Source organism: Lissotriton helveticus, chromosome 4_1 (assembly GCF_964261635.1).
Source record: "Lissotriton helveticus chromosome 4_1, aLisHel1.1, whole genome shotgun sequence".
NCBI lineage: Eukaryota > Metazoa > Chordata > Amphibia > Caudata > Salamandridae > Lissotriton > Lissotriton helveticus.
The window spans coordinates 1,286,767,690-1,286,781,162 of record NC_136063.1 but is presented as its reverse complement, the minus strand read 5'-3'; the positions used below and the strand labels follow the sequence as shown (position 1 = coordinate 1,286,781,162).

At 47.0% G+C, this 13,473-nt stretch overlaps 1 protein-coding gene across 2 annotated transcripts in view; it reads right to left on the bottom strand.

The window, feature by feature from the left end:
• RBFA (ribosome binding factor A) overlaps nucleotides 1-13,473 on the bottom strand; it is a 117,961-nt gene that overhangs the window by 58,716 nt on the left and 45,772 nt on the right. The window contains exons 2-3 of one of the 2 annotated variants that reach the window (XM_078687859.1): nucleotides 7,951-7,990; nucleotides 1,803-1,973 (exon numbers count right to left, since the gene is read on the bottom strand). In XM_078687859.1, coding sequence (XP_078543985.1) covers nucleotides 1,803-1,973; nucleotides 7,951-7,990 — 211 coding nt within the window. The remainder of the gene's footprint in view (nucleotides 1-1,802; nucleotides 1,974-7,950; nucleotides 7,991-13,473) is intronic. The other variant, XM_078687860.1, reaches the window with a different exon arrangement.

Genomic DNA, 13,473 nt, shown 5'->3' with positions numbered 1-13,473 from the left:
AAAAATGGAGCAGTGATATGACAAGTATAAAAGTAAACATTCCCCCCTTCATCAAGGCATGGGGGGGGGGCAGGATACTCCTAGCCTGCCTCCTTACATCTTTTTCAACCATTTGTTTCGGGACAGGGGACTCAATGCCCAAGTCCTAAGATGACTACTGCCACATCTTTGTTGAGGTGGTGGCAGCCAATTATATCATTTCATAAGATCTGTTGGCTCCACAGACTCTCTACAATGTGACATATACAACGTTTTTGAGCCTTAATTACTCAAAAACGACTTAACTGACTTGCATCTAGATCTAACTTTCAGCCAAATGTGGAGTAATTCCGTTTAGCCATTGTGGCTGTAGCTGTGCCTAATTTTCCTATGGAAAAATGAATGAAGAAACATGTTTTCGAACCCCCCCCTCCCATTTTTCTCAGCCCCCGCTTGACGGATCATCCCGAAACATTGCAGGAAGGAGGTGAGGTGGTTGAGACTTTTTTTAAAAAAAAGATTTGTAAAGATTTGTTTAACAGCACCAAAGTTACAAGCAAACTCAAAAAGACATTTACTGTGGAACCGTGATCCTAACTATGACTACTCAGTGGCGACTGCCATTTGGATATATAGACAGCATATATTTGTCTATCCCAGTGGTAGTAGTTTCTACTGTGCCTATAACAGATTTGTTTTTTACCTATACAATGAAGAATGATTCGAGTTACCAACCTTACTGCATATGACTGTCCTCCCATTACCAGTCATCCATTATTATACTGCTCATCTCCACCGCCCTAGAAAGCAGATCCAACTACCTAAATCTATGCTTCTCCTGCCTCCAAATACCTGTCCACGTTACTGTTACCTGCATCAATGAAGCTCACATTCCCAGTTCTAGTCCTGGTTTCTCAGTTCAGTTCTTCTTTACTCTTTTATAAGCATCCTTTATGTATTACAGTATTTCTCAACTACCATATCTCTATATTAGCAGCAATATATCTCTACTTAGCTCGGTACCAACCTCTATGCATTTTCACCTAGCACACTAAAGTTAGATCAGTAAACATTTTTGGCTGGTGTTATTTCATGAACTTGGTGGTAAGCTTACTACAAACCCCATTTACCACTGTATAACGAAAGCCATTTCTGGAGGTGGCAATGTGTGACAAGAACAATTGTGCGTATTTATTTTGCGGTGATTTTGTTTGTGGCGATGTATTCTACTGTGGATTTTGTTCTTCTGTATTTTCGTGCAGCAATTTTGTAATAAGATGTTGCTAGGTTTCTTTGTGGCCAATCTGGTATGATTGTTTTGTTGCATTTTGTCTGTTATGTTTTCATTGTGTTTTGTTCGGTTGTGTATGTTCCACTCTTTACTTGAAATATGTCGACAAATGCTGTTAGATTTCCAGTCAAATGCTTTGAAAGATTCCATGACAAGCAACCATTTACCAATCTCTATGGTGGTAAAATGGCGCTGCTCCAGCTCCTCAACCATTGAAGACACCAGTCAGGCTAAAACTGTGGCAGAAACGGTGTCTTCAATTAGCATTTGCATTGCAAACTTTAAGTAATACACCCAAGACCATGCCTGTACTCCGACTTTAGCTTGTTCATTGGTATCTCAAAGTAGCACATATCATGTATTCCTCTTTGGAAGCTGGGACCTCTGCCTTCCATATTGGAAGTATCAATGAAAAGAGACAGTGAAGAATACAGCAAGGTTCACGGTCTCAAGACCCCTAGTACTACCTCTGCCTAGCAACACAAAAGGGTTTTTGAAGTGATGAGACACACAGTATACCTCGAACTCTTACCCTAGTGACCTCAAGTCGGAGGTCATGGGCTTCTTTGCAGATTTCGCCAGTGTCCAGAAGATCCACCACAGTTTTGTACACGATGACATTAAGAGCCCTCATGCGAATGCCGTCTTCCTTCTTCGGCTGGGCAGTCTTCAACGACCCAAGAAAAGCAGGTGGCTTGTGCATCTAAACAAAAAGCAGACCCAAAACTTATCACATTTACCAGCTAAACAAAGTCGTGCTACCAATGGTTGCATACATCATTCAAAGCAAAACACCTCCGAGTTAACATTTAAATATGACCTCTCCCTGGTGCAGTTCATGTTCCTGCACCTCGTCCTTCGCCCTCAGCAGCTGTTTGCAGTATATTTTCGCCTCCCTATGTATTATTCTCTACAAATGGCATATACTGAACTGTCTGATTGGCTGTGGAATGTGTGATAGCTAAACTGTGGTGAATATTTATACGGTTGGTTTAACTGCATCGTATCGTATTTTTTGCAGGATTTATTTATTAAGTTTACAACTGGCATGATACAAAAATGTCCTTCAGTACACATCTGATGAACGATGGGCTCAAAAAATTAATTAAACTAATTAATAATTGAAAGGAGCGAAAGAGGAGCAAAGAAGAAAGAGAGCTAAAGTAAAGATAAAAACGTTAAGCCATTATGTTTATATTACACGGTACCCGGTGTTGGTCTCCTCCATAACTCAATGTTAAAAATTGTACATATGTGTACTGACCACTGGCATGAAATTTCATTTCAGGTTTTCCTGCAGTTTGGGAGATGCTGACACGGCCCATCATCTACAGGTTTGGTGTCCACCATGTCAGAGGCCTCACAGTCCGTTAGGAGGTGAATGGGAGCGGAAATATGAAGTCCTGTCATCTCTTTTTAGGTCTATTGTAATGGTCTTCAGCTCGCTCAGCGACTCGGACAAAGTGATGGGGTCCGACCCAAACCTGCCTCTCGGACAATGACGTAATTGGCAGCATTTCAATGCTGCGTCCGCGGTTAACCAAAGTGTACTCCGAGCATCTCATAGAACTTCAGGGCGTCTTCTTCAAAGAGGTCTTCTAACGTCCATGACCTTCTCTCCTCCCACGGTCTGCACCTAGCCATTCTGCGTCCTATTGCTATTCCTGCATTACCACTCTATGTATCTAACTAGCCAGGTTCAGTACTTTATGTGAGTCCCACCATGGCTGCCACATTACCTTCATGGCAGGCAAGCAAGATAGTAATGCTGTCGCGTTATTATGGAATAATATCCCAATACCGGGTGGTGCCCGTACTCCAGTCCTCTCCAAAGCTACCCAAGATGGTTAGTTTTTCTTTGACTACCACTAAATATGCAAATTGTGACAGCTGGTGTGCAAGGTACTACAGATACCGGTCAGGTAACCTCAGTTCACCGACCCTCGTATCAGCACGAAGCTTTGAGTCCAAGTTCCCCGCCTGCCCAAATGAATGTTTTAATGCAGTACATAATTAAACCTGGAGGGCGTTACCATCTGTGCAACTTGTATCCGGCCTAACAGTGAGATTTGAGGAGAAGTCCAATGGAACAGTTTTCCATCCTAGTACTAAACAGTTGTAGATTATCCCAGACCATGTTTTCTAGACCCTTTTTAAGGAGAATTCCAAGGTACTTTAAGTCAGAGGCCTTCCATGTAATTCTGAACCCATATTTGGCTTGTCTAGCCATGTACCGTACTATGGGGAGTGCCGCACTTTTACTCCAGTTCATTTTATACCTGCAGAAGACAGGGAAGTCGTCAGTGACATGAGGTGTGGTATGGAGTGCCCTGGGTCACAGGGAGTCGGCAGAATATCGTCAGCATAGAGCATAAGGTTTGTATGCTTGTTGTCTCCATGCCCCTTATAAGGTCGTTCTGATGAATAGCAGCAACAGTTATAGTGGCAGGAGGCGCTCACCACTAGGTAGTAATAGTTAGATCTGCTTTCCCATTGAAAGAGCGTTTTTTGGTTTACTAATAAATGTGGCCCCATTTGACAAATTTTCACAAAACTCTTCAAAAAAAGTTAATTCACCTCGGCTCCTTCCTGGAAAAGTTTCGGGCGATTCATCAAGCGGGTGCTGAGAAGAAAGGGGGGCCATAAAACGTAAAATTCCCGTGCAATTTAGATAGTGATGTACTTAGTGTGCTACGCACAATTCCTTATTTATAGTTATGAATTTTGAATGTGATGGTGTATATCGAATGTCTGCTTTTCTTTTGCATAACATGCATAGACTGAAAACACCAAAGAATACAGAGCCGTTATAGTTAGGAAAAGAAATTTTAAAAAACCTCAGAAATTTGGACAAAAAACAAAGGCTACAGGGATTTTATAGTTAGGCTCAGGCTTCACTCGTACAAAACTAGTGAAATTCAGCAGTTATAGTTAGCTGAGCTAACTATAACTCGCGCCCCTGCAATGCACTGCTGATGATCTCACATATTACATCACTCATGAAATAGTCAGTGACATCACTGACTATGTCCCCGGGGCTCCATACCCCAGGGCCTGGCTATTTCAAGTGGGTGCCTCCAGAGCTCCCACTCACCACTGGGATCGCAGGGGGAGCATCAAGGCAACCTCAGTCCGTTCTGGGTCCCTGCCTCCTGCAGGAGCCGGCACTGCTATGACACGTGGAGAAGTGTGGCTCAGGGGTTAGAGGCGGCAGACCCGGAAGCTGAGATCGGTCCTGGACCAGGGTTCAATTCCCCGCCTCGGCGGGTCTTGGGCTAAAAATTCCACGGACTCGATAATTCTCACCCCGGTGCCTCCTCAACTCACGGGTTCACACTCTGCGACTCTGGGCAATAGCTTGCTTAATCTCCACAACGGCCCCTCGCGGCGGGATGCCTGACTTTCACCTTGTGGACACCCTGCTGGGGTTTCTCACAGGGGACTACCAGGACGGGTTCCCTAAGCAAGCGCCAGGATGCCCTTTGGGTGACAGGTTTGCGCTATATAAGTACACCTACATTTACATTTACACATTTACACAGAGGGAGCTGCTAAAATTCAGCTCCCTCTCTGTCAAAGCAATTGTGCTCGCTTTCAGCTAGCAAGAACATTTCATTGCTCCCCCTTGCCGAAAGTGAGCAGTTTTCTATGGCTTGGCATGAGTGGTGAAGCTCCCGCCACAGATATATTGGGCACCCAGACACACAGCAGGAGGCGACACTCCGGGGTGGCAGACCCAACGGCCTTCCATAACTCCAGGAGGGGGCCCTTCTTTTTTTTAGAATTTGCCCCTGTTAGGTGGTGGTGGCCGGGGCTGTGGGGGTAGTGTAGCACCCTGCATTCAATGTAAGTAAAGGCCCGAGGAGGTGGCAGTTCTCAGGGTTTGGAGGGGACTATGTGGCCCCCATTAATTAAAGTTAAAGCCCCGCCCAGAGAGGTAGCGTCATCCAGAGCTGCGGGTAGGGTCCACACGCCCCACCCGCATTTATTGTAAACCACTGGAGCTGTAGGGGTTTGAGAGACCACCCCCCCCCCCCCCAATTTAATGCATTAACAAGCCCCAGGGAGGTTGTGGGCCCTTGGTGTGTGCCGTGCGGACACCCAACGCATAATTCTAAACACAAACCCTGGGGTTTATTCAAGCCCTAGGAGGGGGACCTCATGCGCCCCTCCTTTATCTATACTACTATTATAAAGAGAGAACTTTGAACCTTTGATGCGGGTAAACTCAGGAACCACAGCACCAATCCAAACACCCGATACATCGTTGTAATTGTCAGGGTCTGCAGATGGACATAGGCTATATAAAAAAAAAAATATATACGTTCTTTAAAATATTTACGATAAAAAAAAAGTAGTCCCTTGGAAATAGCGCCGGCCGCGACGTGCGTGCTGACATCAGGAGCGCGGGGAGGAGCGGCGTACAGGAGCGCGAGGAGGAGCGGCGGACATGAGAGCGTGGAGGAGCGGCGGACAGGCTGGGAGGAGCGGCGGCTGAGGTAGGTGAAGCGGCCCATGTGCGGCTCATTGGGGGCCTTGAAAGTGGCGGGTGCGCTTCGGGGGACCCACGGACAACGTCGGGCGGGTGGGGGCCCTGAAGCCTGAGACAACGTCGGGGCGGGCGGGGGCCCAGAAGCCTGATTGCTCCCGGACAACGTCGGGACGGGCTGCTAGCTTTTCATATGCTCCAAGGATTTGGCCCACCCGGGTGGGCTTCTTTTAACAGACGGGAAGGAACCCACACACCTTTTTCTTTCAACTTTGCTGTAAGTCCACTCGCGAATTAGCGGGCAAAATTAAATGTAGAAAAATACTTTACTATGTCTTTGGCAAACCCCCCTCACTATATCTGGGGTGTCAGCGTATTCCTACCCTGCCCCCTTTTCTTTAGTTTTACTTTTTTTTTAATGGGACGTTGCTTCAAGTCCAGTCCCAAGATGTTTGCTAACATTTCCTGGTTGAAGTGTTGACAGGCAATCAAATTTCAGAGGGATCCGCGAGTCCACTGCATGGGGGCATGGCAAAAGGCTGTGCGGAGTATGTGGTTGGATTCCTGTAGAAGGGGGGTTGGCCACAAGCCAGGCCCTGGGGCTAACCTCTCGCCACGCATAGCCAAAGTTGGACACAGCGTGGGGGTGGAAGCAGGGCCTGGCCCCTCCCATAAGTATGTGTTGCTTGGTGGGTGCCCCAGATGGGCACCGGGGCACCAGCCTATTTTTTAGAGAGGCTCTGGGGCATGGGGTCCCCGCAGGCCACAAAAGGCTTGGGAGAGGAGCAACATTACAGAAGCAGCAGCAAGTTTTGCAAGCGTACACAGTAGCAGAAGAGCTACAGAAATGATAATCACAGATAAAGACGCGTAGGAGATGAGATCTCTTAGACAGGACGGCCATTTTGGAGTGAAGGTTCAAGCATGTCCCTATGTGTGAAGCTGAAGCTGAAAAAATAACTGGGGTACCATCTTAAATGTGAGGCTTGTACTACAGTCTTGACAAAACTTCAAAAAGCCTACTGTAATAAAAAAGGAATACTGAATAAAAAATCTGTCTGAACGCAATGCACAAATGAAATTAAAAGTTTAATGTGCGATCACTCAAGTTTTTTTCAAATGTAAAACAGTCCCTCCGGCATTGGAGTGCAAGCTCTCCATGAAAGGTGGAATGATACTTGAACACATAAGAAATGTCCACGGGTCTGACAATAAGAAGAAAAAAAAAAGAGAGACTACCTCTATGACATAACAATCCTAACAAAACGGAACAACGATAGGCCAAAAAATCTATGTGTATATGAACACAACATTAGCCTTAAAGTTAAGGAAAACCCATCAGTCACCACTTGATACCGCCCTGGTCATCATCTGGGACTCCTTATAATGTTACCGTTGTGTGACATAAATGATGAGACTATGGACCTGATGACAGTGTCCTTCATCAAACTATTCAAGTTAAGTAATTGGGGCCTGTGTTCACGCCAGGTCTCAAAATATTCCCTAGGACCCCTTTCTATCTATTTTTTTAGGTGGAATGATACACCCAACCACCATTAGCTAGCGCTGTGAGGGAAATGCTCCTCCTGGTGGAGTCAGAATCTATTCTATGTTTTAAAGAATTGGTAACAATAAGTTGTGCGAACAGCTGCCTGACATCCGCCGTACCTAAATATGCTCCTGCTTCGGCCCATCTTTGAAGATATTACATTACTTTATGTAGGGCAAGCTCACCAGGAACGCCGCTATTAAGGGGTTCATTCCGAGTATACCCTTGTCAGCATAGTTTGGCGAACTGTTTGCCTCCTTCTTCCAGAGATTGTGAAGGCAACAGTGTGCAGCCTCCCCAGCAGTTTAGTGTGAAACAAAAGAGGTAGAATTTCTTTTTTTTCCCTCGCTGCCTCTATCATACAGGTAGTATGCTCGGGCTACCGAGCACCATTTCTCCCACAGCTTCTGAAGGAAAGCGCGGCTGCCTGCTTCGTGCACGGAGGATCACTATGATGTGACTACTTCTTTGCAAACACACAAGTAGCAGGGGCCTTCTGGCGTCCCAACGTCACTGTAATGAGGAAATATACGGGAGCTTATAATAAAATTAATTAAGAAACAAGAACCTTGAAGACAAAAGCATGTTAACACTATAGAAACGTTTCTTCGATTTGCATGATATAAAAGATTCATCACTTACAAGTTGTCCTACTGTAGGCCCAGCATACCAAAACTTCTTCCTGTTTTTTTAGTTCATAGTGGAGGTAGGAAAAACAAAGCAAAAACAGGGCATGTTTTAATGAGGTATAGTACCAAAATTAAACAGTACAAATAGTAAATTGGCATCAATAAACCCTCCACCAATCCGTAAGTGACAGACTGCTCCATTTGGGGGGGGGGGGGGGGAGCTGTGAAAAGGATAACCGAACTGTTCAGAACAATAACACTCCAGTACATGATTGGTTGAAACACAACATTTAGTCAGAAGAAGGGTCTGAAACATGTTAAATTCACAGTAGAGTAATCCACACATGCACATCGCGAGGAGCTCTAAAACCGCAAGAGGTTCGATGTCTTCTTTCTGCCTCTTTCAGCTCACCCACTTTCTCTCCTCTTTGGTTTTATTAACCCGCGCGTCACACATCGGCGCGGGTTGGGGGGGGGAAGAGAGAGAGAGAGAGAGAGAGAGAGAGAGAGAGAGAGAGAGAGAGAGAGAGAGAGAGAGAGAGAGAGAGAGAGAGAGAGAGAGAGAGAGAGAGAGAGAGAGACTTTAGAATGCAAGAAACTTAAAATATCAAATCAGCAAAATGATTATATGCGAAGTACTGAGGTAAGCATTTCACTTTTTTCTTCGCAGCAGATGAACTGCTTAGAAACATTGCAATTGCTTGTGTAACGAGCTTTTCATGTGATAAAGGCGCATCCCCTTTGTTTTTGTGTCACATTAGGAAGCTGGACATGGCTCCAAGGGCCGCTGCCTTGAAGTGCCAATGACTAATTAAAGTAGTGTTAGCACCTGTAGTATAGGCAATGTGTCGTCTTTACGACCACTCATTGCTGATGCAAAAGAGGATGGAGAAAGCATATGAAGATGTCTTTTATTGGTGGAGACAATGCACAGGACCCTGCACGGACTTCTTAAATCGCTTCCACTATTCAACCCATACTGTTGAAACATCAGATTTCCCACTAGACCTATCAGAGGGACTTCACCACCAGCTTAGCCTCACACCACACATATCTTGTTATATTATGTTATGTTAAAAATACTTGTTACCGCGCACGGTCACCAATTGGTTTCATGGCGCTCAGAGACAGGTGGAGAGGGGACGCAGGAGGGTAAGAGGGGCTAATCGTGAGCTAGGTGGAACAGATGAGTTTTCAGGTATTTGCGAAAAGAGATGTAGTCCGGGGTGAGCCGAATTGAGAGAGGAAAGGAGTTCCAGGTAGAAGGAGCAAGGAAAGAAAAGCATGCACCACCGTGTTTCTTCCGTTTAAACCTGGGAGTGATCAAGAGATTGTGAGCAGAGGACCTAAGGTGCCGTGAGGGAACGTGAGGGTGAAGGCTGAGAGAAATAAAAGCAGGGGCAGAGGCAGATAGAGATTTGAAAACAGTGCATCCCATTTTGAAAATGCAGCGGTACGCTACCGGGAGCCAGTGTAGTCTTTTCAACAAGGGCCTAGCATGTTGGAATTTGGGCTGTTGAAAGACCAGTCTGGCCGCCTGGTTTTGTACCAGCTGGAGCCGGTGAAGGTGGTATGCAGGGATCCCCACGTACAGACAGTTGGCATAATCAATACGTGAGGTGACCAGGGCCATAATTACAAGGATGAGAGCCTCCGAAGATAAAAACCTTCGGATTTTCCCAATTCTTCGAAGATGATAAAAGCAGGCAGAGGTGACAGCGTTAATTTGGGGCCTCATCGATAGGTCACTGGAGATAATAACACCCAGACTCTTCGCAGAGTTAACTGGGCAAGGGGGGGAGCCGAGGGCTGGGGGCCAGAAATTGGGACTCCAAGGGTTCGTGGATCCACCGATCAGGACCAGCTCAGTCTTGCTAGGGTTGAGCTTCAGCTGGCTGAAGTTCATCCACTCATAAATAGTGAGCATAATTGATTGAAAATTAGAGCAAGAAAGAGGGGAAGAGTCGATGGGAAAGATTAGTTGCAGGTCGTCTGCGTAATTGAAAATAGTGACAGGAGAGTAATGGAGGGAAGCTAGAAGGGGCTGCATATAAAGATTGAACAAGAGAGGGGACAGAGCAGAACCCTGGGGAACACCGCAGGAAAGTGAAATTTGAGGGGCAGAGAAAGAGGACAACTGAACCGATTGGGAGCGGTGTAGAAGGAAAGACCTGATCCATGACAGAGCCAGGCCCTGGATGCCTGCATTTCTGACACGGTCGATCAGAATAACATGATCGACCGTGTCAAAAGCGGCCGAGAGATCTAATAACACCAAGGCCTGGGCCAAGTTCTTGTCCGCCCCCTGTCTCAGCGCATCCATGACCGCTACCACCACTGCCTCCGTTGAATGGGCCGGTCTGAAGCCTGCCTGTTGGTCATCAAGGAAGTGAGTTTTTTCGATGAAGGCGCTCAGGCAGCAGGTGACATGAGTCTCCAATACCTTCCCCAAGTAGGGGAGAAGGGAGATAGGTCGATAATTACCCAAAACAGCAGGGTCAGAACCGGGTTTTTTCAGAATGGGTACTACCACTGCTTTCTTGAAAGCATCGGGGACAGAGCCTGTAGCGAGGGAGCGATTAAGCAGATCAAGTGGAGGACCTGGACAGGCCCTGAAGGCATCCCTTAGAATGTGGGGGGGGGGGGGGGCAGCAGTCATGGGGGGAGCCGCAACTAACTACCTGTAGTATCGAAAAGAATTCCTCGAGAGAGATAGGAGGGAGTTCGTGCAGACAACAAGGATTCGGAGGAGGGAGGACACGGACCTTAGACAGGGAAGGGGGGGGGGTATTATTTTTAATAATGGAAATTTTATCTATAAAAAATGAATTTAGAGAGTCACACAAGGCCTGCGAAGGTTGAGGCTGGGCCGTGACACGGTCAGGGAGGGAGAGTTCAGCCACAATAGAGAAGATGTCTTTGGTTTTTGATGCAGAGCTAATGATTTTCTGGGAGTAGTAGGCGGATTTAGCCAAAATAATAGATTGTTTATATGATTTTAGTAGAGCGGTGAAGATGTTCTTTAATGAGGGGTCATAATTTCGTCGCCAGCGACGCTCGGCTTGTCTGAGAAGTAATTTATCTGCCTTTAGTTGTTCGGTGAACCAACGCTGTGCGTCGTGTGGGCGTTTAGATTTGATAGTTTTCACAGGGGCAACCGCATCGCTGTCTTGAGACAACCATTGGTCTACGGTAATGGTTTGGGAATTCAGATCGGAGTAGTCCTTGGGGAGAGTGGAAGAAAGGATCGAGTGAAGGAGGGGAATGTCAGCATGTTTCCAGTTTCGTGCCGAAAAGTTCGACACAGGTGGAGGACGAGTTGGTAATAAGAGTTTCAGTGAGAAGGAAATAAAGCAATGGTCAGACCAAGTGAAGGGGTAGACCAGGGGAGGGGAGATATCCAAGTTGGTCGTCCATACCTGGTCAAGAATATGGCCCCTGTTGTGAGTTGCGACAGATATGTGTCGCAAAAAATTAAGACCAAGTAATAAATCTGTGAATTCAACTGATAAGGCGGTTTCATGGGGATCTAGTGGCCAGTAGTTAAAATCGCCAATGATCAAAATCCTTGCGGAATTAATGACCAACTGGGAAATAAGATCACCAAACAGAGATGAGAAAGAAGGCATGTTAGCAGGAGGGCGGTATACTAAAACACAAATGAAAGAGTATTTAGGTGACGTGAATTTCAGAGTGAGTATGTCAGAGTTTAATATAGGGGTAGTTATTAGGGAAGTAAATAGTAGTTTAGAGCGGATAATGGCAGCAACTCCACCGCCTGGCCTGCCTGAGGTTCTATTAGATTGAAGGATATAGAATCCTGTGGGGATAGCGGCCAGGATGTCGGGAGAGGAGTCCTCATGGAGCCATGTTTCTGAGAGGAGCAAGATATCAATGTTGCCATTATCCAATAATTGAAACACTTCGAGTTGGTGTTTAGGAAGGGAGCGGGTGTTAAGGTAAACAATTGAAATGGAGCGAGCATCAAAAGAGCTACTCCTGGTGGATGGGGGAGCGGCATTACAATGGAGGGAGGGGACAGGGGGGGAAGCCGGAGGGGTATGAGAGGAATGGGAGGCCAATATGCCACATTTCTGGGCAATAGTAATAGCGTGGGGGGCAAGGGGGGCGGAGCAGTACAATGAGTGAAGAGCCTGGGAGGAGTAAGTAATACGACGGGCAGCATACATAGGCCTGGGCCTCGATCGGCCGCAGACGGGCTTGACTTGTGCGCGACTTCGGCGCGAAGTCGGCGCTCCCGCTGCGCTCGTCCGCTGCGCTTCCTCCAGGTTGCCATTTATGCTGGCTGACGTGAACCACTAGACCGCTCACCTGCACGGTGGAGAGGCAGGGCGAAAGTGGTGCAGAGCAGGAAGTGGCACTCGTGAAAGGACCCTCCGCACAAACGGCACACAGCCGGGGCGGATCGGGGTCGAGAGCGAAGGTAGTGAGGTAAGCTGGTTACCGTATCAAGGAATAAAAGATGCGGGCGCATTAACACATAACACAATGTCAAGCTAAAAATACACAAACAGCTCGTAGTCAGCTGGATTGCAATTAAAAATTCATCAGCAGCGCTAGTACACGCCCGCGGCCTGCTCGCCACGTTTGTCAGCCTGCAGAGCCGATTACTGAGCAAGATATAAGCAGAAGCTCAGCAACCACTAGACCGCTCACCTGCACGGTGGAAAGGCAGGGCGGAAGTGGTGCAGAGCAGGAAGTGGCTCGTGAAAGGACCCTCCGCACAAACGGCACACAGCCGGGGCGGACCGGGGTCGAGAGCGAAGGTAGTGAGGTAAGCTGGTTACCGTATCAAGGAATAAAAGATGCGGGCGCATTAACACATAACACAATGTCAAGCTAAAAATACACAAACAGCTCGTAGTCAGCTGGATTGCAATTAAAAATTCATCAGCAGCGCTAGTACACGCCCGCGGCCTGCTCGCCACGTTTGTCAGCCTGCAGAGCCGATTACTGAGCAAGATATAAGCAGAAGCTCAGCAACCACTAGACCGCTCACCTGCACGGTGGAGAGGCAGGGCGGAAGTGGTGCAGAGCAGGAAGTGGCGCTCGTGAAAGGACCCTCCGCACAAACGGCACACAGCCGGGGCGGACCGGGGTCGAGAGCGAAGGTAGGAAAAGACACTTGTGACTCTTCCCTATTGAGTGCAGAGTCTAGTGCAGCTGCCTACAGCAGACCTGGAACATGGGTTGAGATTTAGCAACCTTCATGTATCTTGAAAAAACCTGCAAGAGAAGGAAAAGGTTGGACGTTGCTACCATGCATGGGATACTGGCTACATGCCAGTCAGCTTTGGTGCCGACATTGTGCGAGCAACTTATTAAAAGTTGGTTTTATAATAAGCTTATGTTGGACATCAAGTCTACAGTCAAAAGTACTGGTGAGAGTTTTTCTTGGATTGCGTCTGTTCTGTGCATGTGAGAGCACGTTGTATGCGCCAAGGACTGCACACGAAGAAAAACACACACACACATCAAAGCATCTGGCAACTGTGTGTGAAAGGGCGTTATATTA